This window comes from Aplysia californica, unplaced genomic scaffold, assembly GCF_000002075.1.
Source record: "Aplysia californica isolate F4 #8 unplaced genomic scaffold, AplCal3.0 scaffold00399, whole genome shotgun sequence".
Lineage (NCBI taxonomy): Eukaryota > Metazoa > Mollusca > Gastropoda > Aplysiida > Aplysiidae > Aplysia > Aplysia californica.
Window position 1 is genome coordinate 242,880 of NW_004797669.1, and position 20,726 is coordinate 263,605.

General features: G+C 39.9%; 1 protein-coding gene across 1 annotated transcript in view; it reads right to left on the reverse strand.

Moving 5' to 3' along the window:
- Window positions 1-3,132: 3,132 nt before the first annotated feature.
- The window catches only part of LOC101860269 (sperm-associated antigen 17), a gene marked incomplete in the record, with an annotated part of 61,954 nt that continues 44,360 nt past the window's right edge, over window positions 3,133-20,726 (reverse strand). Inside the window, 9 exon segments of the mRNA XM_035971223.1 lie at window positions 3,133-3,774; window positions 6,417-6,551; window positions 7,338-7,482; window positions 8,183-8,443; window positions 10,335-10,477; window positions 14,384-14,500; window positions 15,247-15,402; window positions 16,464-16,568; window positions 20,433-20,568. Of these exon segments, the coding sequence (XP_035827116.1) occupies window positions 3,761-3,774; window positions 6,417-6,551; window positions 7,338-7,482; window positions 8,183-8,443; window positions 10,335-10,477; window positions 14,384-14,500; window positions 15,247-15,402; window positions 16,464-16,568; window positions 20,433-20,568 (1,212 nt within the window).

Here is a 20,726-nt window from a genome sequence, read left to right on the forward strand (position 1 = left end):
TCTTGCCCCTCATGGGAAAAATAATCTACAGTGGAAGTGAACTCTTTGGGACCAAAAGAAGGTGTTCGCTTTATCCGAGATTCAGTTTAACCATTTTGCTACACGCAGTGGTGGTTCTAGGGTGGAGGTGGAGTGGGGATATAACACAACAGGCAAGCCTAGACTAGATCTCTTTCTTTCTGACTGAGATTGCCATCGCCAACACCAAGCTGGGATTGTCTGCCGATGCCCGAGAGAAAGAATTCTATTTTCACAGCATGGCGATAGTGACCCGGTCGGTCTGTTCTTTGCTTTCACTCATTTGGGGCGTTCACTTTATCCGATTTCCCCATGAAACCTGTTCATTTAGCCGCCATTTTTCTACTTAAACAAATAGCGTTTCAATCGGGATCACGGAATATATTACCTATATTGTTCACTTTAACCAATTGTTCAAATAAAGCATGTTCACTTTAGGCAGAGTGGGTGGTTGGCGGGTGCTCTGATGTGGTTTGCTTCTTCTTTCTCAAACATCTATCGTCCTTATCTCCCCTTCTTCTTTTTTATGTTTGTTACTCTCTTGTAACTCCTCTAATCTTTTGGCGCTCATATGAATATGACCTTATGCAGTTGCGAGCGTCGTAAAACCTCTACTAAATCTAAAAACTAAACTTTAGGCAGACTCTACTGTAGCTCTCTTCCTTAGCGTACACGATGAAGAGCCTAACCATTTGACCTACTGATACACGGGGGAGGGGGTTGGTATGCACCGCTAGCTCCACTGGTATCATGCGGGATGGCCATGGTTCAAATCCCTAACAAGGCATTCGGAGCTGGGGCTGTTTTAGGGAGATTTTAAGTCTCTCCGCCCATTTGGCTTGGGTCTTATCGGAGATGGACGTGAAATTCGTAAGTCCTGTCTCTTATAGATCTTACTTTTACTTTACTTTTCCGATCCAGCGGCCATCTGAGTTAAAGCTCTTCGACCTGTCGGTATGGCAATTTACAGGTTTTTATCAGCTGTGTTTTCTCGCTGTGTAGAGTAGGCCCTACTTCCTATATCTAGTGAGGCAGGTAGGAAGGTACTGATCAACCACTGCAGGTAGCTAAGTGCAGGGCAGGTAAAGGGGTGGTGTGATACTGTTTCATCCTGGCAGTCACACAGCAGGAAGTCGGGTTGGGTAGGATACCCTTCCTTAATTCCAAGGTCATGTCTCTTAAAAAAAGGCTTACAGTGTTGAAGGGGGAGTTTACCCTATACAGTGACCATGACAGAGTAGGGTGCACTCTATGACACCTTTAGTAGGAAAATGTCTGAGGAACCATGGCACTCTACTGATCTGCTGACTTTATTTTGTTTTGTTATGTTTTTAGAAAATAAATGGCACTTGCAACTCAATTAGGTCTTATATAAGAGCCCTAGACTAGAGATGTTACAAGAGAAGTGATATACATAAAAATGAAGGAGAAGAGATGAGGACAATAGATGTTTGATCGGAAAGAAGGAACAGACTACACCAAAGCACCCGTCAAACATCCACATTATTTTATTCTAGGCCTCTGACCCTTCAAGATCCAGACCCGTGTTTGCGCAGACAGCCAAACACACACTCTCGCATACATGCATATTCAGCACAGAGAACCAAAATTAATCCTAAGACTTGGTCAAACACTGCAAGAATAGAATTCAGATGATCGTTTTTGTATTGTTTGGTTTATTTAAGAAAAGAAAATGGACGTATCACAGTTCATGCTGATAACAAGACAAAGATTTTGTTTGTTTTTATTCTCAGAAACAAAGCCCTACTGTTCACACCAACATGTTTGTGCAGCAGCACTTTATGTTTCATAGAAATTTTTCAGTTTCATTCAAAGAAAACTGATTAGAATTAGTAAGATATCTTCATAAAGATCGCTTAAAATTTCGAGCTATCACCTATAGTGTTCCTTTAAAAAATTGACACTACTGATGCAGCAAATTTTAGTGTGGGTCAATGAAAAGATCACATCTTTTGGTCCAGCCCAGGTAAAAATCTAGTAAATTCAGGTACTTATACTGAATATTTTGCCAGGTCAGGAACCAAAAGCCTCCTCTCCCCCCACCCTCCCCCTCCCTTTTTTTCCAATCATAAAGAGTAAATTATGTTTTAGTGAAGGGATCAATAACTTACACCAGTAAATGTAGAGTAATGTAGGCCTACATCAATGCATGACCAAATACAGTACTCATGTTTATTGGAAATTTCAAGTCCTTGTACACAAGACAAGCTGACTGAAACTTTCATTGATTCAGACCTCTTTAAATAGACTCCTTTTCCGCATCCAAGGCACTACCAGTTCTCAACAAATTCTTTCAGATTTTGCAGAATTACTCGTGAAGCACAGTGGTTTTTACTTTTAAGCAAAGTATTGGCTTACAGACTGATTAAAGTAAATTTGAGTCAGACTTTTACGTCTCTGTCAACACAATGTAAGCTGTTAAAGTGGTTGGACCTTGAAATTAACTGCTTTCACATGGATTATACTAAAAGTTCAGGATGGACAAACTGAAAAACTCAGAGCAGGTTTGAACTTGGTCAACCCTCACCACTCACCACTGGCTAGTGTCTCTTTGACTGAGCTATAACCACTACCAACAAGGGTAAAACTATCAAAATCTTTGAGCTATATCACTGCCATCATTCATCATTGTCATATATATAATATATATATATGTCAAGGGACAAGGATTTCAGGAGGACCCAAAAAACTTTCTTTTCAGACAGAACATTATCTTAATACAAAATGTTAAATTTGTCAACACCTTTTTCTATTTTAACCCTATCCATACGCCCTGGGGTCATTTTGTACCCCCGGGGTTGTATTCTTCACATTTTAGAATACTTCTAGTACGAAGATTTCTTTGAACCTTTCAGTATTTCTAAAAAAATTACTTTGACAGACTGCTATGCAAAGCCTACGGTTCGGATTAACGAGTAAATTTCCTCTTTAGAAAGTGATGGCACAGAGTCAGAGTTCTCCATGTTGTATGGATACAATAATAAAACATGACGTACGGATAGGGTTAATAAAAAGATAATTGAGACTACGACTACTAATCTATGTGCCTCATCAAACTCGACAACATAGCCTACTTGATTTCCTTTTTTTTCTCTTGAAATTTTGACACCTAAAATGTTGAATGATGGTGACAACATATACTAAGCTCATGTCATTTGTATTTTTGGACCCTTGTTCAGTTTCTTTAAAAGACAAGTAGAGTTTTCTCTATAATCAAACAAATATATACACACCAATGAATCCAAACTTCTAGAGAGGTAGGCTAATGCCCACTTTTGGTGGAGGTCAAGATTTCTGGAAACCCCCGAAATCTGAGTTAGCCCGCTTGTCCTTAGCCTTAAAAGTGACTATGTAAATTAAATGTATATATGTCTGCTGATGCTAAAAATGGAGAAAATAATCATGGTTGCCTTATCGTCCGCAGATACACATTGTCAACACCCACAACATTTCGCTTCTGTCAGGAAATATACACTTCTCTAAAAAAAATAATAAAATAAGGTTCAAACAGTAATAAATGAGTCAATCCAGTGGCGATGCAATACAAAGAATTGTACATTGGTCCCTGTTTAGAGATGTCAATTTCATTCTGCTATCTAGTAATCAATAACTATACAATGATAATTTCAATATATATGGAAAATCAAATATTTTATATCACTCCATAATTTGCTCACTCCAGAATATCTGTATTAAGGCATCAGGAAATTCCATAGGTCATTCATGAGACTGTGCCTGTAGAAAAAGAGAGGAAAAAAACATAGTTGTGACATGTGACATATTAACACTCATAAATCAAAACAAGGAAACACTTAAGGGATATTATTAACATGATCGCTCTGTATTTTGTTAACTAACTATGAAAAAAATACTATTTTGTGGAAGGGAAGACAGTTCCAGAAAGATCTCCATTTTATGTACAGTAGTCTCCGCCTGAACGCACGGTACTCGGGAGGGCTCCTTAGCGTGTGTTTATACGGAGCGTGCGTTTACATGAACCTTTGTTTGTTTTAGTACAGTGTTTTACGGCGCTCGCAACTGCATAAGGTCATATGAGCGCGCGGGACACACCTAATATTTTCAGTTGGTAGGAAATTTTGAATTTTGCCCGGGTGGCGGCCGAAGCCTACTCTTATCGATTTTAGACCACCAAGGGATCTTTAACGTGCGCAACTTGCACACGGGCCCTCCGAGATTTTTTCGCCCTTGTCCGAGAAGGCTAGGTGTAGATCTTTCCTACCAGAAGATCAGGGGTGTGGCTGAAAGACAGCAGTAAGAAGAAGCGAAGGAGTAGCAGTAGAAAGGCTGCAGAAAGAATCAGGAGCCCAAAGGAAGGGGCAAAGGAGGTGTGGGGGTGGGGGTAGGAGGAGACGAAAGCAGACGACAGAACATTGCTAGAGAGCAGGAAATGAGGTGAAAGGAGACAAATTTAGAGAAGAAAATTTTTCGGTCGCTACCCGGATTCGAACCCGGGACCTTTTGAGTGAGAGGCCAACACCTTAACCTCTAGGCCACGAAAGCCCCCCATGAACCTTTGCAAAGGGAGGAAGGGACGCAGTCATCTCATTGCCTTGATATTCTAGTGACCTCTCTTTGGGGCGGGGGTCACTTTGGGCCGATAATGTGACGACACATGACTGTTTTGTAAAAGATTCCCCTACTGCGGTTAAGACTGCAAAGGCGTTGAATGGGTGTGTGTGTGTGGGGGGGGGGGGGGCAGAAAGACAGACTCAATGTAATGAATGCACCATAAAATGTCGGGAACTAATAGCCTAAAAAGAAATTGTTGGTGATAGTCATAGAGACGACAGCCCAGCCACGTGGCTTTCCAAGCGACCACCCCCGACCGTAAATTCATGAACGAGCATTCACACGTGTTGCGCATCATAGGCTTAGGTCTAACTAAACATTAGCCAACACGCAGTCACTCAAACACCACTCAGAAACCTTCTCTCAAAGAGATGCATTACCAGTGACCAATCAAATAACGTTTCAGTCCCCCAATCCCCCAACATATCACCAACCAGTCCTAGACCTATGTGTCTGGAAAGTTGTGTGTGAAAATGCTGTCCATCACTCTCTTTGTTCGGCGTAAGGGGCAGTCTCTCAAAATATCCGGTTTTCTAAGCTTGTCTTAAGCAAGCTATGCAGATCGTACAGTAGTCGTAGTGAAATTTCCCTTTGTCAAGCTTTACCTGTCAGCGTGTTTCGCAGATTGGAGCGTGCGTTTAGGGGGAGTGACCGTGCGTTTGTACGTCTAAATTATACAGTAAAAAACCAGTCAGATGACGAAAGCGTGCGTTTGAGCGGAGCGTGCTTTTGTGTGGCGTGCGTTTAGGCGGAGACTACTGTACTGCAAGGTTGAATGTGATAGTGATAGCCAAAAGATTATTTTAATTGAAGTATCCAGACATCGAAAAATTTTTCCTAGAATTATTAACACATTACACCCTAAAGGCCTGGACGGGAAGTTCATTGTTAGATCCTAAGCAAGGGGAAGGAACCCACCTCCCGTGAATACAAGTCTTTAAAAAACACATTTAAAAAATACTAAACAAATTCCAAAAATCCTGAAAAAATAAAAGTTAAAAAGAAAACTGAATGTAGTTTCAGAAAAATATAACTCATGTATGAGCAAACTGTTGGAAATGTTTTAACTTTAGTTCAATCAGGGTGTACGACCCGTCACTCTCACTCTCAGCCTCGCGGTCGGGCCCTAGATCTAAATTCTAGATTTTCTCCGTCTGATCAATCGGAATCGCCCCAAACTCGGGCCCTAGATCTAAATTCTAGATTTTCTGCGTCTGATCAATCGGAATCGCCCCAAACTCTTGCTACAACGTTTTCATTAAAATCTGAGCCATCTGATTTGTCATATATATATGCTTGTTTTTGCTCAAATCCATCGTTATTTCCGTTTTTGAGCTCAATTGTGTTGCTTTTCAACAAGTCGAGACACTTTCGAAGTGTCGGTAACACGATCGTACTTCGATCAGCTCTAATACTAAAACTACTGGTCCGAAAAATTTCGTTTCGGTAGGCTATCAAACAAAAGAAGAAACTTTTTGCTATGCAAATCAAAATCTCGGCCCCAGAGTCTCGTCAAGGCGAGACTTCGTTTCTAAAGATGGTAGGTCGTCACGGGAGGTTCGGGGCGAAGCACGAAAGGGAAATCCCGGGCGAGTTAGGGTGTAATGTGTTAAGTGTACCTTCACTTATTGTGAAAATTGTACTGGCATTTAGGCTACTAAGCTTGTGTTCTCTTCAGGATGAATATGATAGCCCAAAAATTATCTTAATTGAACTATCCAGACAAGGTATAATTTATCCAAATATTGTTAGGTGTACCTTAAGGTGAAAATCGTTCTTGTACTTACTAAGCTTCTGTTCTCTTCGAGGACGAATGATCCCTGTAGAGGCTGGGGGTCGTGTAGAAATGAGGCGGGCATTTGTTTCTCTCAGTCCGGCTGGAGAGAGCTCGGGATTCTCATACTCGTGGGCAGTCAGGATAGGTGATAGAGTCAAGGTAGATACAAAGACAATTTAAGAAAATGCTAGGCTATTTGCAGTGGCCAAAGATTTGCCACAAAATATTTGTAGTACACTCGGGAACAGATAACGCGCAAGCAGAAATATCTAAAAACCACGGATAGCTCTTGCAATTTGTCATTCCTTGACTGACACCTCTTAAAATTTCCTTATCAGATAACCCGAATTCTGGAAGAGCCTGAGACATTTGTCAATCCCTGCTGTATTTGCAAATAAGATACTTGAAGAATATACTGGTACTTATTTGAAGCAATCAATCACAAATTTAGAAAATAAACGCACTAAGCTACCAGTACTCCTTGAAAATAGACCACCACACACAGGTTTTGCAAGAATCATGAACACCTTGCTCAATTAAAGACATATATACATGACTCAAAATACAAAGAACCCATTACTAAAGTAGACTAGGTTGACACTTGTCCACTGTTTAACTCTTAGAATACAGAAGGCAGCAGGATAGTCCATGTTTGCGCACTGCCATTTTTGTAATCAAATTATTCAGCATCATAGATTTCCTTATAACTCCACTCCTACAAACATTTTGGGTGGTTTTATAACAATATCCAGGGACTGAAGGATACCCTGAGAACATACAATATCCCACCTAGTCAGGCCATCAAACTTGTTAGAGACAGGGAACTCTTTCTCCCCTCGATGTCCTAGAGGTACAAGAGGACGGATAAAGTAAAGTCAAATAAGTTTATAACAATATGGCACCAACAACAACAACACGAAGTCAAGGATATTTGCCACGATGGGCACCTCCAGGACATCTGTCTCGGTGACGACCTCCAGTACATGACCCAGGCTTCCCACGCCAGACTCTCCCTCCACCCCGTTGGCGATGGCGTACAGTTCAAGCGTCAGCTCCACACTCATGCCCGCAGCCACCTGCCACAACATACACACAAGAACAAAAAAACAATGAGTGGATCGTAATAAAAAACAATTCCTTTATATATATATTCCAAATATGGCTTCAGTTCAATTTCCAGTTCTGGTCAAGACTGAATATTGTGAGAACACACATATGTATGATTTCAAATAAAATAATAACCATCTATTTTGAGTAGAAGTTGAGATCACCTGGTTTCCGCGGTAAAATTAGAGAGAAAATGGATGCCAAAATTTAGTGACTTCCATAGCTCGATTGAGAGTCCTTGGATAAGTGAAAATTTACATTTTTTTTGTCTTTAATCAGCGATTTTCAGTAAAATCAAAACAAACATTTGTTTTGAAAATGACATTAAAGGTGTTGAGTCAAAATACAAAAGCTGTAAAAATTATCAAGCCGGAGAAAAAATGCTGGTTTCTTCCATTTCATTATAATTTTGATGAGTGCCTGATTTCACAAATGTTTCCCAGAATGTGATGATATTTGCTCCACAAAAATTCCTGAAATGTCAGCTTTTATTTTTAACATATGTCAAGCTCCCACCCTCCCTACCTTTCAGCCTCACCCTCCCTTTTCCCTTTCTCTCAAAAGCATAAAAGTAAAAGTGGATTCACCTCAGAGTACCCTGACTTCACTTTGAGTTACAACAACAACAGAAACAGCAACAAACACACAAGAAAGAGTTACAGCACTCACAGGCCCTGGTTTGTAGACGACACGGAGACCGGTCGCTGGCGGTGGCTGTCTGACCTTGAAACGACACGTGTCTACACCCGTGTTGCGTAGCATCACGGCAAACGCGTACGTGCAGCCCTCTTTGAGCACGCCAAAGTTAACACCCTCGGGCTGGCAGATGAGGCCGCGCATCATGCCCAGCTGCTGTTTGCCCTTGATGGTTGCCCCGGCAACGAGAGATGTCTTCACCTGTCGTCGTACAGGGTCCTCCGTCTGAATGTACTGTAATAGTAATTGTAAACCGTTGTTTTACACTCCCGTTGACAGAATTTAAATCATTTAGGAAGCCGGCTTTTATGCCAAGAACAGAAATGCAGCACTCTTGAGAGTTGAATATATCCGACTGATACTACAAATTAATACAAATCCTATTTACAGGTACTGAAAACTCTGATTATGGTTTAGTGCATAGTGGTTGATTGATATAAATTATAGAAATCTTCGTATTAAGTTTTACAAAAGTTTTGCTTACCATGCCATGGGTCCTTTAAAAAAGAAAAAAACAAACAAAGCAAACATGAACAATTGACATGAAGACGGGAAGAGAAAAACCCCCCCAATAAAATCACATTTCAAAATTATTAGTATTACCCCATAAGAAGAGCTTCATGATGCTACAGTTCGACATAAAAACATTTATAAGGGAGAAAAAAGCCAGGATCCATGAAAAAATAAAAGGGAAAAAATTTGTATACCTCTTTGTAAGATTTGAGTTACCAAATTTTCAATCATTAAAACTAAAACAAATCGTTGGTGAGCTGTTCCGACGTTCTATGCCCAAAAGTTTGAATATTTCGAATTTTCAAACTGTAATGAATTAAACAATGGTATCAGTTGCATGTGCTCAAAAAATGTTTATAGAAATTCAAGTTCTAAATATTGTTTTAAAAAAGCCAGAAAACATACAAAACATACGCAATCAAAGTACAATTGCTAACTTACTAGAAGTATGAAACATTTTTTTACCTCCTGAAAAATTTTGTTTTCTTGGCTAAGAACAGTTGAACAGCTTGCCAATGAAATGGGTTTTTTTCATCACCAGATGACACGGCCATGTGGTATAAATAAATTATACAAACATACACAATAATATGTCTTGACGCAGTGGAATAAGGCGCTCATCAATTTTTGGGCTTGTGGAGTTATTGGTATCATCTGAATGTTTATTCATTCACCTTGCTTTCACTGGAAAAAATACCTATCTATCTCAAACAGAAGTAAAGATATATTTGCAATTGGAAGAGGTGGGGTCATCTGGTGAGAGTGGTAACATTAGTGAGAGAATGGCGTATAACTTAAAGTTTGGTAGCTTCAATAGCTTGAGAGTCCTTGAAAACTTATAAATTACATATTTCATGCCTTTTCAGTGTTTTTCAGAAGAATTTACATGAAAATGTGTTTTTTAATAAAAGTTGCCATATCGCGGAAAAATGTCTGTTTCCTTGATTTCATTATTTTGACGAGCACCTCACATTATATGTGTTACAACGCGGTGGAATCAGGTGCTCAACAATTTTTGAGCATACGGAGGCATTGGTATCATCTTAAATCTTGTTTATTTGTCTTGTTTTCCATGAAAAAAATATCCACCTATCTTTAACAGAAGTCGAGATATTTCGAATTGAAGCAGGTGTCACTTGGTTTCAGAAGTAAAATTAGAGAGAAAATGGCCGCCAAAGTTTGGCGACTTCCATAGCCATTGGAAACTGTAAATTTACTTTTTTTGTGCTTTTATTCAATATTTTTCAGTAAAAGCGAAACAGCAATGTGTTTTTAAATGGACGAAAAGTGTTGAGCCAAAAAATATAAATTCCATAAAAATTGCTATATATGCAGGGATGCCAAATCTTTGGTTTTTTCGGCTTTTTCCGTTTTTTTCATACACTTGCAATGGACAAGGGAATGGTAAGAGAAATGTTTTTGTTTGCTCTTTAAAAGATTTTACAAAGTACGTTTTAGGTGAGATGTGACGCTCCGCTCATTTTCATGTTTTTTTTTTCAAAAATCATTTGGCATCCCTGACATATGGGAAGAAAAACGCCATTTTCTTCGATTTCATTATTTTGATGAGCGCCTGATTTCGCCACAATGCCTCACATATTACAAGCCATACCCTGATGTTGGGCTGTGCTCCTGGTCTCCCTCCTTTGATGGACGTGGGCAGAGGAACAGACTCAGACCTGGGTTCCCCGATCACGTTGGTGGTCAGGGCCTGGTGGTGACTCAGCTCTCTGTCTGTGCTCTTGATCTCCATGTCTGAGGTAAACAGAAAGGGACAGTTGCTGTTGTTGTTGTTAGCGATCCAGTAGCATCTGAGCGTAAATCTTCTTTATGCTGCCATTCTGTAATAGCTGCATGTCTGCTCTAATTGTTGTTTTGAGGAGTAAAGGCAGATAGATGTTTGGCGTAGCTTGGGAAGAAAACATCCCCTTCAATCAGTTAGTTTTCTACAGAAGAACAGATGATGTTAGAAAGGGACGGTAAATTCTGTAAAGCCGGCAAGCTGTTCGAAGCTTCAAACTCCAAAGTTTGTTTTTGTAAGTAGTTTGTTATTTCTTGATTTAATCTAAGATATTCGTTGCACGTGCCGGAGAATTACTTTGTTGAAATTCAAGTTCTAAATGTTGAAAAAAAAAAACCCACACAAAAACATAAAATCATGGTCTGAAATATTCATTCTGATCAAACGGTCGTAGTTGTAGTATTTCAGCAAACGAGCATGTTCTACTCCCACATTAACATGGTTTAGATAATTAAGAAGGCGGGCTACTTCAACCCTGCCTGACTGTCCAAGCCAACACAAACCAGGCTTAGTGGGATGCAGTATCCCTGTAGACAGAACAGAAGGAGTTACTCTATTTTTAAAAATTTCTCCATACAGGGTTTGAACACATAACTTCTGAGTGCAACGGCAAAGAGCTTAAAGCTTAACCCCCCCCCCCACCAAACAGACACACATACATACACCTGAAATCAATTGTTCTCATCTTTGTGAGAGTTGGACACTCTACGGGCCAACCAAGTAATAGACCTTGCTGCAAGCAGATCCTTCATTGCCAAGTTCAAGCAGATAATTTTCTTTAGCCAGACTAACACAATCAACATATATCATAAGTAAGATTAACCCTATCTGTACGTCGTGTTTTACTATCGTATCCATATGACATGGGGAACTCTGTGCCACCACTTTCCAAAGAGGAAATTACTCATTAATCCCATTCATACGATTTGCATAGCAGTCTGTCAAAATGATTTTTTGAGAAATACTGAAAGTTTCAAAGAGATCTTTGAAGTATTCTAAAATGTGAAGAATACAACCCCAGGGGTACAAAATGACCCCAGGGCGTACGGATAGGGTTAAAGAGAGCTTTACAGCAATCAGGGAAAGTATGGACAAAAGATGCCATCTGGTCTCTTTATTATGTCAGAGAAGTAGAGGCGTATGAGTGGCTCCAGCAAGAGGAGGAAAAGCACACTTTTTGCAACCATAATATACTATCTAAATCGAATGTAATAAAAAAAATGCAATTCCATTGTTTTCCCCTGTACTGGTAGTCTTCAAATTCACTACTCTCTCCTCAAGCTCACAGGACCTGCAAATCCAGTAACTCCATAGGTTGGAAAAAATCAATCCATAACACCTTATTACTCTCAGTCAACTTGAACTTGGAACAATGCACAGTCAAGAAGCATGTTACAGACATAAACCTACAGGAAATAATACATCATGTAGGCCTACATTTACATAATGTCTTTTTACTTCTTTTCTTTCCAGGCTAGAGGGACATTTAGCTTAACCTGCCCCCCTCTTCCTCCCCAAACCTATTATCAGAAATCTGTACAGTTTTTTGAATGACTATCCTTATAGCAATTTGAGGCACCTTCCTTATATTACTCAAATTATTCAAATAATCATGTATTTTATTTCCCTGCAAGCTTTAATCTACAAATATCCTCTCCCCCCTCCCCCCCCCCCCCCCCCGCCTTTTTCTCCCTTTCTCAACAACTCATCAACTGACCATGTTCTCTCTTTATTGTTCTGATTTAATGAATATCAACAATGCATAATGGGTCTCACATAATTATATGAGTTCAAGTCTAAAACTGAACAAAAAATCCCAACAGAAATTGCACATTTCATGAGGATTACGTTTGCACAGGCAATTGGCGAGTCAGAAAATGAGATACAATAATAAGATTATGGTGTTAATGTCAAAACAAACTCAAACCGGGTTAAATGTTCATTTGCACACAAAATGAAATTTCAAGTACAAAAAGCAGTAGTAGGCACTACATATAGTGTGCAAGTTTTAGACCATCTCAAAAGATTACTAAAGCAAAACAGTGAAGGAACATTTTTTAAGAGCATTCAGCATAACATATAGGACTCTGTAACAACAAATATAATTTAGAAAGCAGGGCTTTAGGTATAAAATTCCCATCAGCAAGCAGGATTTGGGAGAGGTAGGTTTATAAATTTAAGTCGGTGCTGAGGCAGGCGGTTGAAAATGAGATAATATAATACCAGATAAAACTAACAATTAAGTCGTCTCCATGTTTACGCAAGCGTTACTACAGCTATTTTTTTTTTCTCATTGTCTCCGAAATTTGCTTTTAATATAGAGAGCGATTTTAAAAACGAAGAAAAGAATCAGTTAGGAACTGAAAATAAGTTTAGCTAGTCAGTTCCCAAGATTGGGCACCAATAGAGTACATGGAAAACCACAAACGCTTTGTCTTCGGAAGTCTTGGGAATGGAGTTCTAGTCTTCTCAGAAAAATGCAGACAAGAACTGAATTTCTGGCAATTATAATAAAGCTGAGCTAAAAATGTCTGGAGTGGCTAAGCAAACAATTTGTTGATGAAAAAACCCAAAAGAAATTGAGTGGATCAACGATGTTCAAGGATCAAACCAGCCAAATGCTCCAAATTAAAAAGTTAAAGTTTCTCACATATTTTTTTTTAATCAATGAGATAAATATTCAGAAAGTGATTTTCTTTAGGTCAGAATACAATATACTGATTATATTTTACCGTTGTACTGTAAAGTGCTCAGAGCTTGTGCACTTTAATCAGGGATAAATGCTGTATAATTGCCATATTTTATTACAATCATTATTAAAGCTTAACAGACTCTGCCTTAAAAGACAATCATTTGGTTAAAAAATTACAGGCTCCAATCTTAAATGTCCATCTCTATAAAGTGTAAAAGCGGTCTGAACAGCATCATGGGATTGACAAAGCGGGTAATAGGGTTCAGGTCTGCCAATTCTTGGGCAAACTAAATTCAAATTCAGAGTTTTAACATAGCCCCTCCTCCCTCTCCTAATCTTGAAGCTTTCTGTTCATACATCCTTTACTTTGATTCTCTTTCTTCAAGTACCAAACTTGAAATAGACATTGGAGAACATGGTTTGAAGAGTAAACAAAATTCAGAGTTTTATTTTTAAAACCCCCCAAAAACTCTATTGAAGTTTTCTGTACATATATATCTACATTCATCACTGTGAAACTAAGACTTCTCTGCCTCGATACCCTCAAACAGTTATATATATATATATATACATTACTGTGGTGTTATCCCTTTACCAATCTGTGCATTAAAAAATTCTAGTAAAATCTCAGATGAATTAAAGAGATACTAAACTGGTGAAAATGTTTGTGAGAGTTTAAATAAATTATAAGAGTAAATCATAAGAAAGTTCAAAATTGGCATCAAAGCTGAGTTAAAAAAACAAACAGGATCTTCATTTTATTATACGCGAGTTTGGCAGGCCAACATCGTTAGGAGGATAATGAGGTCAAGGGTATGAATTTCCACAGCACACAAGCACGCCATCACCATCAAAATCAAATTGTCTGTCTCATTTTCCATTTTTTTTCCCCAAGAGAAAATGAAAAAAAAAAAAAAAAACACCTTTAAATTTTAAATCTTTAAAAAAATTCTGTGAGTAGGCACAATGACTCTTCATCTTTCTTTCTTGACAAATACTTTTGATAATTTTCCCCATCTCCCCCTGATTTTTACAGTGATGTATAAAAAGATTTATATATTCAAGTCTTTAAAACTACTCCAATCTGCATAACAAAAATAATGTCTATTTCTGAGATGGACAAAGTGATAGGAATAGGGAGGCCATGACGACACTCTCTGACACTGACTCTGACTCTCTTCCTCCCACGGATGTTCAAGAATCATGGGATACTCTCCCCTGACAATGGACGGCTCGTACTCAGACGGAGTCTCCACACCCAGGGCTATTTTGGGCGTGGGATTTCCTGTAGAGGCCGTAGATTGTTGAGCAAAACAACAGCGTTAAAGAAAAATACTTAACAAATTTAGGAATTCTAACGCCTTGAAAGGAAACTGACAATCTAAGTTTCATTAAAACAAGAACAAGAATAATCAACCATATATGGGTGTAAGAACCTGTGGTCCACAACATCAGACTCAATAAAACATTTAAAAAGAAAAACACTGAGAACACAAAAGTAAAAAATCCTAAGAATGCTGACAGAAAGACATCAATGAAAAGAGGAAAAGTGAAAAAGGAAACTACTTCCAGGACAGGTTAATGCATTGAAGGAGTAAAAAATATGATAAAATCTGCAACATTCTAAGGGTAAAAAGTATTAGAAAACTAAAATGTACGAATACTCTTGATAACTCTAGACAAACTGGTGACCAAAATTCATGATAAAGTGGTTTCTAATAGATGACAAGAAAGAGAAATTGAGACATGATTTATGTACTCAATTCAGATCATTGGGAGAGAGAGGGAGAGAGAGGGGGAGGGGGAGAGAAAGGGAGGGGGAGAGAGAGGGAGAGGGGGGAGGAGAGAGAGAGACAGGGAGGCAGGCAAGCTGACAGACAGACAGACAGACAAACAGATATCCTACACAATCTGCAATGACTACTACCACCACAGGGCCATCTAACCTACGCCTAAAGCTCCGACAAAACAAAAAAACAACAGTTCAACAACACTAGATCTACTAACAAAGAAAGCGAGGAGGCATCTCACCTGGACGGTCAGTCTGGACTTTGCCAGCATGTGCTGGGGTGGGGTTCTTGGGCCTTATAGGGGCAGGGCTGCCCTGACCAGTGGCATGGGCCGGCGTCGGGTTGTGTGGGCGGACTCCACCAGAGGGCGTGAGTGTCGGAGCCTCGCTCATGGCACCTGAAGCAGAATGCAATTAGATTGGCAGCCAGATGATGTTTAATAGTAACTGTAAGTGTTTTCATACTCTCTGGATGTCAGACAGTTACATAACAAGGAAAGTGTTGGATTGAAACTCACAGTGACCAAGTGGAACCTGGAGAAGAGTCACAGCAATCGAAATACAGAAAAGTGGAAAGACATGGAATAACATCAAGAGGCTAGCACAGGATAGGGAAAGGCGGAAAGTGTTTGTTCGTTGCCATATATCCTGACCTAGGGTGAGAAAGGCAATGATGATGATGATGTGTAAGTGTTTTACTCCACCATCGACATAATTAAAACAGTTTTGGAGGTGGGCTGCTTCTAACCTGCCTATCAGAGCTTAACATTTTGCAGTCAGACAACCAACAGCACACAAAATATCCCATCTGGTCACCCAGCAAGGAGAGAGACTGCAACAGACTTCTCGGCCTGACGCAAAATTGCGCCAGGTGATTATTGCACCAAGTGACTGCAGAGTGTTAAATAATGGTATCTAAAGCGGGGCACACTCAGAAACTGTGCAGCCAGCCAGATGGTGTTTAATTGTGATGGTTTCTTCCCTGTTTGTTGGGACCTCGCTTGTGGCATCGAGAGCAGGACATGATCAGAGAATGTGCTGCCACATTGTGTTTCTTTCTTTGCTTTTCAGACAAGAACGTTAACTTTTAAAACCCATTAGAACTGTAAATCCAGTCCTGGACTTATTTCTCAAAATCCTGAACAGCCAGTGCACCTGGCGCTAATCATGTTCAAGCAATCTAGGGAAAGCGATTTGAGAATGTCCTGGGTTCAAAGGGTTGTTCCAAATCAGCAAAATATGCTCCATTGAAAAAAAACTTAAGAGTCTGTGATTCCAAGACGTTACTTGCAGCGTGTAACACGCTTTCGTTTGATAAAATTTATAGGGAACCCTACAGGCCATGATATCAAAAAGAAAATATTAACAAAAATTAGTCAGCATCACATTAGAAACTTTACAGCTACTGACGAGAACTATAATCAAATATTTAGTGAGTCAGCCTCAAAGAGAAGCTCACCTGCATAAGACAGCGGCGTCTCCTGTCCATTCTTCGGGTTTGCATTCGTGGCAGGTGACTCTGAGGTTGTTGACCGGTCACTCAGTACAGAAGCCCCAGGTTGAGCTGAGGAACACATTTAGATGGAAGGCTTGACTATCATAAATAATTATTATAGATCATTGACAAAATTATTTTCATGAGCAAGGGATTCCACAATTTTACGCATGAAGGTTACGAAGGGTGTTACCTTAAAATGGTTATCGTTCTGTGAAATAAGGATGGATTTCTTTGTGCGAGCAGTGGTGGAGGGTAGTGAAGGACTCACAGGCTTGAACTCCCCTCCCCACCCCCAACTCTATCCCAAAGCGAATGAAAATAACGAAATAAGCAGTAAAAACCGTTATGATCGCGCGCAAAGAACACAGAGTAATTAACTTGGCGGCTTGCTCGTGTATCCAATCACTGTTGCCACCACTTACAACTATAGTAACCTTACAGCCAATCAAATGTCTTTAGGGCTCAGCAAAGATGAGCTGGTTCCCACAGTCCTTCGTTAATAAAAATCTTCATGTAAAAAGGTAGAAGACTTGAAAAAAACCCACTGCACAGAGGGCTCACGCTGTGCTAGTCCTGACAATGGGGAGAAAGTTTACAACACACTTTCCCCCAGTGACACAGATACCTATGCTCCCATTGGACCTTTGTTAGGTGTTGTCTACTTTCCTCAGCTATACGGCCTAATCCAGCTTGTGGAGTGCTGTGTATGCATGTTTGTGTGTGTGCCGCTGAGATTTAACAGTTATTAATTACATCAAACCACTTGTTAGGCAACTTTTTCATCAGATGAAAATTAATTAGAGAAGTTTGGAGGTGAAGCGGTTTCGTCCCCAGCATCCAGAAGAATTTAACGTAAAATAAAGAGAAGGAAGACAAAGGTGACTCTTCTCGTTTGAATGATTCTAAAAATGCCATGGCTCGTCATGAGTATGGAAAAATCACCACTGTTTTGTTCTTATCGCTTGCTATTTGGTGGTACAGAAGAGAAAGCAACCTAAGCCCCACCCAAGTTTTGGTCCACCCACCGCCACTATGTGAGAGCACCTAAACTATTTGCAGTTAGACAGAGAATCACAATATGGGTGAGAATAGGCAGTAAATGTAGCACAGGACCAAGAGTAGATCTTGGGGTTGACAAAATTGGTATCCCCAAAATGCCATGTAAGAAGTGAACCGCAAAGATGCGAAACCAAAAATGCCATCGATGAGACAATCCAGAATTAGAGAGTTAAATAGCAATCTGGTTTTTAAAAAATTTATGTCACAACGCAGTGGAATCAGGCACTCATCAATTTCTGGGTAAGCTGAGTTGTTGGTATCATCTTAAAGCTTGTTCATTTGTCCATCTTTTGATGAAAAGGGTAGCAAGTTGAATAAAAGCTGAGATATTTGTAATTGAAGGAGGTGAGGGTCACCTGGTTTCAGCGGCATAATTAGAAAGAAAATGGCCGCCAAAGTTTGGTGATTTCCAAAGCCTGATTCCTAGGAAACTGAAAAGTTACCGTTTTTGAGCCTTTATTCAACTTTTTCAGAATAACCAACACAGAAATGTGTTTTTAAATGGAAATTAAAGGTGTTGAGCCAAAAAATAAAAATTTGACCAAAATGGCCAAACTTGGAGAAATGCCGGTACTTTCAATTGTATTATTTTAACGAGCACCTGGTTTCAGAATAACCAACACAGAAATGTGTTTTTAAATGGAGATTAAAGGTGTTGAGCCAAAAAATAAAAATTTGACAAAAATGGCCAAACTTGGAGAAATGCCGGAACTTTCAATTGTATTATTTTAACAAGCACCTGGTTTCACTACGATGCCTCACATTTCTAGTTAGGGAAACTTTTCTTCCTTCTACTATCTCATCTCATGCTGGTGTATCGGCCTCCAACAAGAACTCTCCTTGTACTTCTGTCTTGGGCTATAGTCTCCACATCTGTCCAGCTGTATCCCATCTGCTTTAGGTCCTTATCCAAGTCCCTCCTTCATATATATATATATATATATACTTTTAGGTCTTCCAAATTTGTCTCCCACTAAAAGCCAAAGAATATGAATGCTGGAAGTAAGTTGAATAAATGGGCAGTTGTTTTTGGTTAAGGGTTAAGAATGAGACTAGGAAAAGGTTAACAGAAATAATCATTCCTATGGCGGAACATTCTGGACATAGAAAAAGGGTTAACTCATATGACACTTACACAGAGGCATGTTCTGGTCTTAGAGAGGACTCAGTATGTTTGTATTAGTAAGTTTTTACGTCACTTGCAACACAATAAGGTCATATAAGTGCTGAAGATTAGAGGTGTTACAAGAGAGTAACAAACACAAAAAAGAAGGGGAGATAAGGACAATAGATGTTGGATAGGAAAGAAAGAGCAAACCACACCTGACCACATGCCAACCACCCACTTCTTTATGTAATATCGACAGGAAAGAGTTAGCTAATTATAACACTCACAAGGAGGCACATTGTGGGCATAGAGAGGACTCTGTGCATACTATGGTCAGGAAAGGGTTAACTCAAACACTCATACGGTGACATGTTCTTGGCGTTGAAAGGGATCTGTGCTCTACTTATTCTAGGCATAGAGAGGACTCCGTGTGTAGTGTGGTCGGGAAAGGGTTAACTCAAACACTTACACAGAGGCACGTTTTGGGTGTAGAGAGGGAACTGTGTGTATGTTTGTGGTCAGGAAAGGGTTAACTCATATATAACACTTACACGGAGGCACGTTGTGGGCATAGAGATGACTCTGTGTGTAATATGGTCAGGAAAGGGTTAACTCAATCACTCATACGGTGGCATGTTCTGGGTGTAGAGAGGGACCTGTGTGTATGTTTCTGGTCAGGAAAGGGTTAACTCAATCACTCATACGGTGGCATGTTCTGGGTGTAGAGAGGGACCTGTGTGCAATGTTTGTGGTCAGGAAAGGGTTAACTCATATATAACACTCACACGGAGGCACATTCTGGGCACAGAGAGGACTCTCTGTGTAATATGGTCAGGAAAGGGTTAACTCAAACACTTACACTGAGGCATTTTTGGGTGTAGAGTGGACTCTGCGAGTGGTGTGTTCAGGAAAGGGTTAACTCATATGAGTTACATGGAGGCATGTTTTGGGCGTAGGTAGGACTCTGTGTGTAGTGTAATATGGTCAGGAAAGGGTTAACTCAAACACTTACAAGGAGGCACATTGTGGGCGTAGAGAGGACTCTGTGTGTATGTTTGTGGTTAGGAAAGGGTTAACTCACATACAGTCAATTCTACTTGTAGCCAAGTTGGTTGAAAAGATCTTCGGACGTAACAATCTTTTTCCATAGAACGAGCGCCGATGTAACACAAACTCAATAAAATTGAAACGGTTGCACCGAATTCACTACATCCGTCGTGGCAGCTGTAGTGATGCGTATTCTTATCCCCAGCCCATATAATTTATAGTGAAAATATAACGGTTTTAACGATGTTTTCCTCGTGGTTAGTTTTGACCTAGCATTGATGAACCCAATGATGTATTGTAGCGTTACGCACATTCACACAATAGTACGAGGCATGAGACACTTAGCGAGCAATCTTCCACATGATACTATTGATAACTTATGATAAGCTTAGAGCTTGCTTTCGAGTGGGGATATGCGCTATACAAATGCTATTTATTATTTATTATTATTATCATTTAAGTGACGAAACTCAATATTAACTCTACAGTGAGGTTGAGGACTGGGATTATTCCTCTTGAATTTTTCTTCCAACGGCTGTTGCGAACTTCGGATGTAGCAATCTTTTTTCTGCCCCCCCCCCCCCCCCCCCCCCAGCGACATCGATACAAGCATAGTTGACTGTAACACTCAGACGGAGGCACATTCTGGGTGTAGAGAGGGATCTGTGAGTATGTTAGTGGTCAGGAAAGGGTTAATTCACATATATAACACTCACACGGAGGCACATTCTGGGCATAGAGAGGACTCTGAGTGTAGGTCAGACGACTGTTACTGTCCCCTCTCAGCGCATCCCCAGCCTCGCGGCGAGGTTCTTCTGCCAGCTGACGCATCATCTCGTCCATGTCACTGGCCTGCGAGATCAAAGAGAGGAAAAAAACGTGAGGCACAGAGAGGACTCTGTATGTAATGTGGACAGGAAAGGGTAAACTTATATGTGAGACATTGTGGTGAAATTAGTTGCTCATCAAAAAAATTAAATCAAAGAAACCGGCATTTTCCTGGCCCTTCA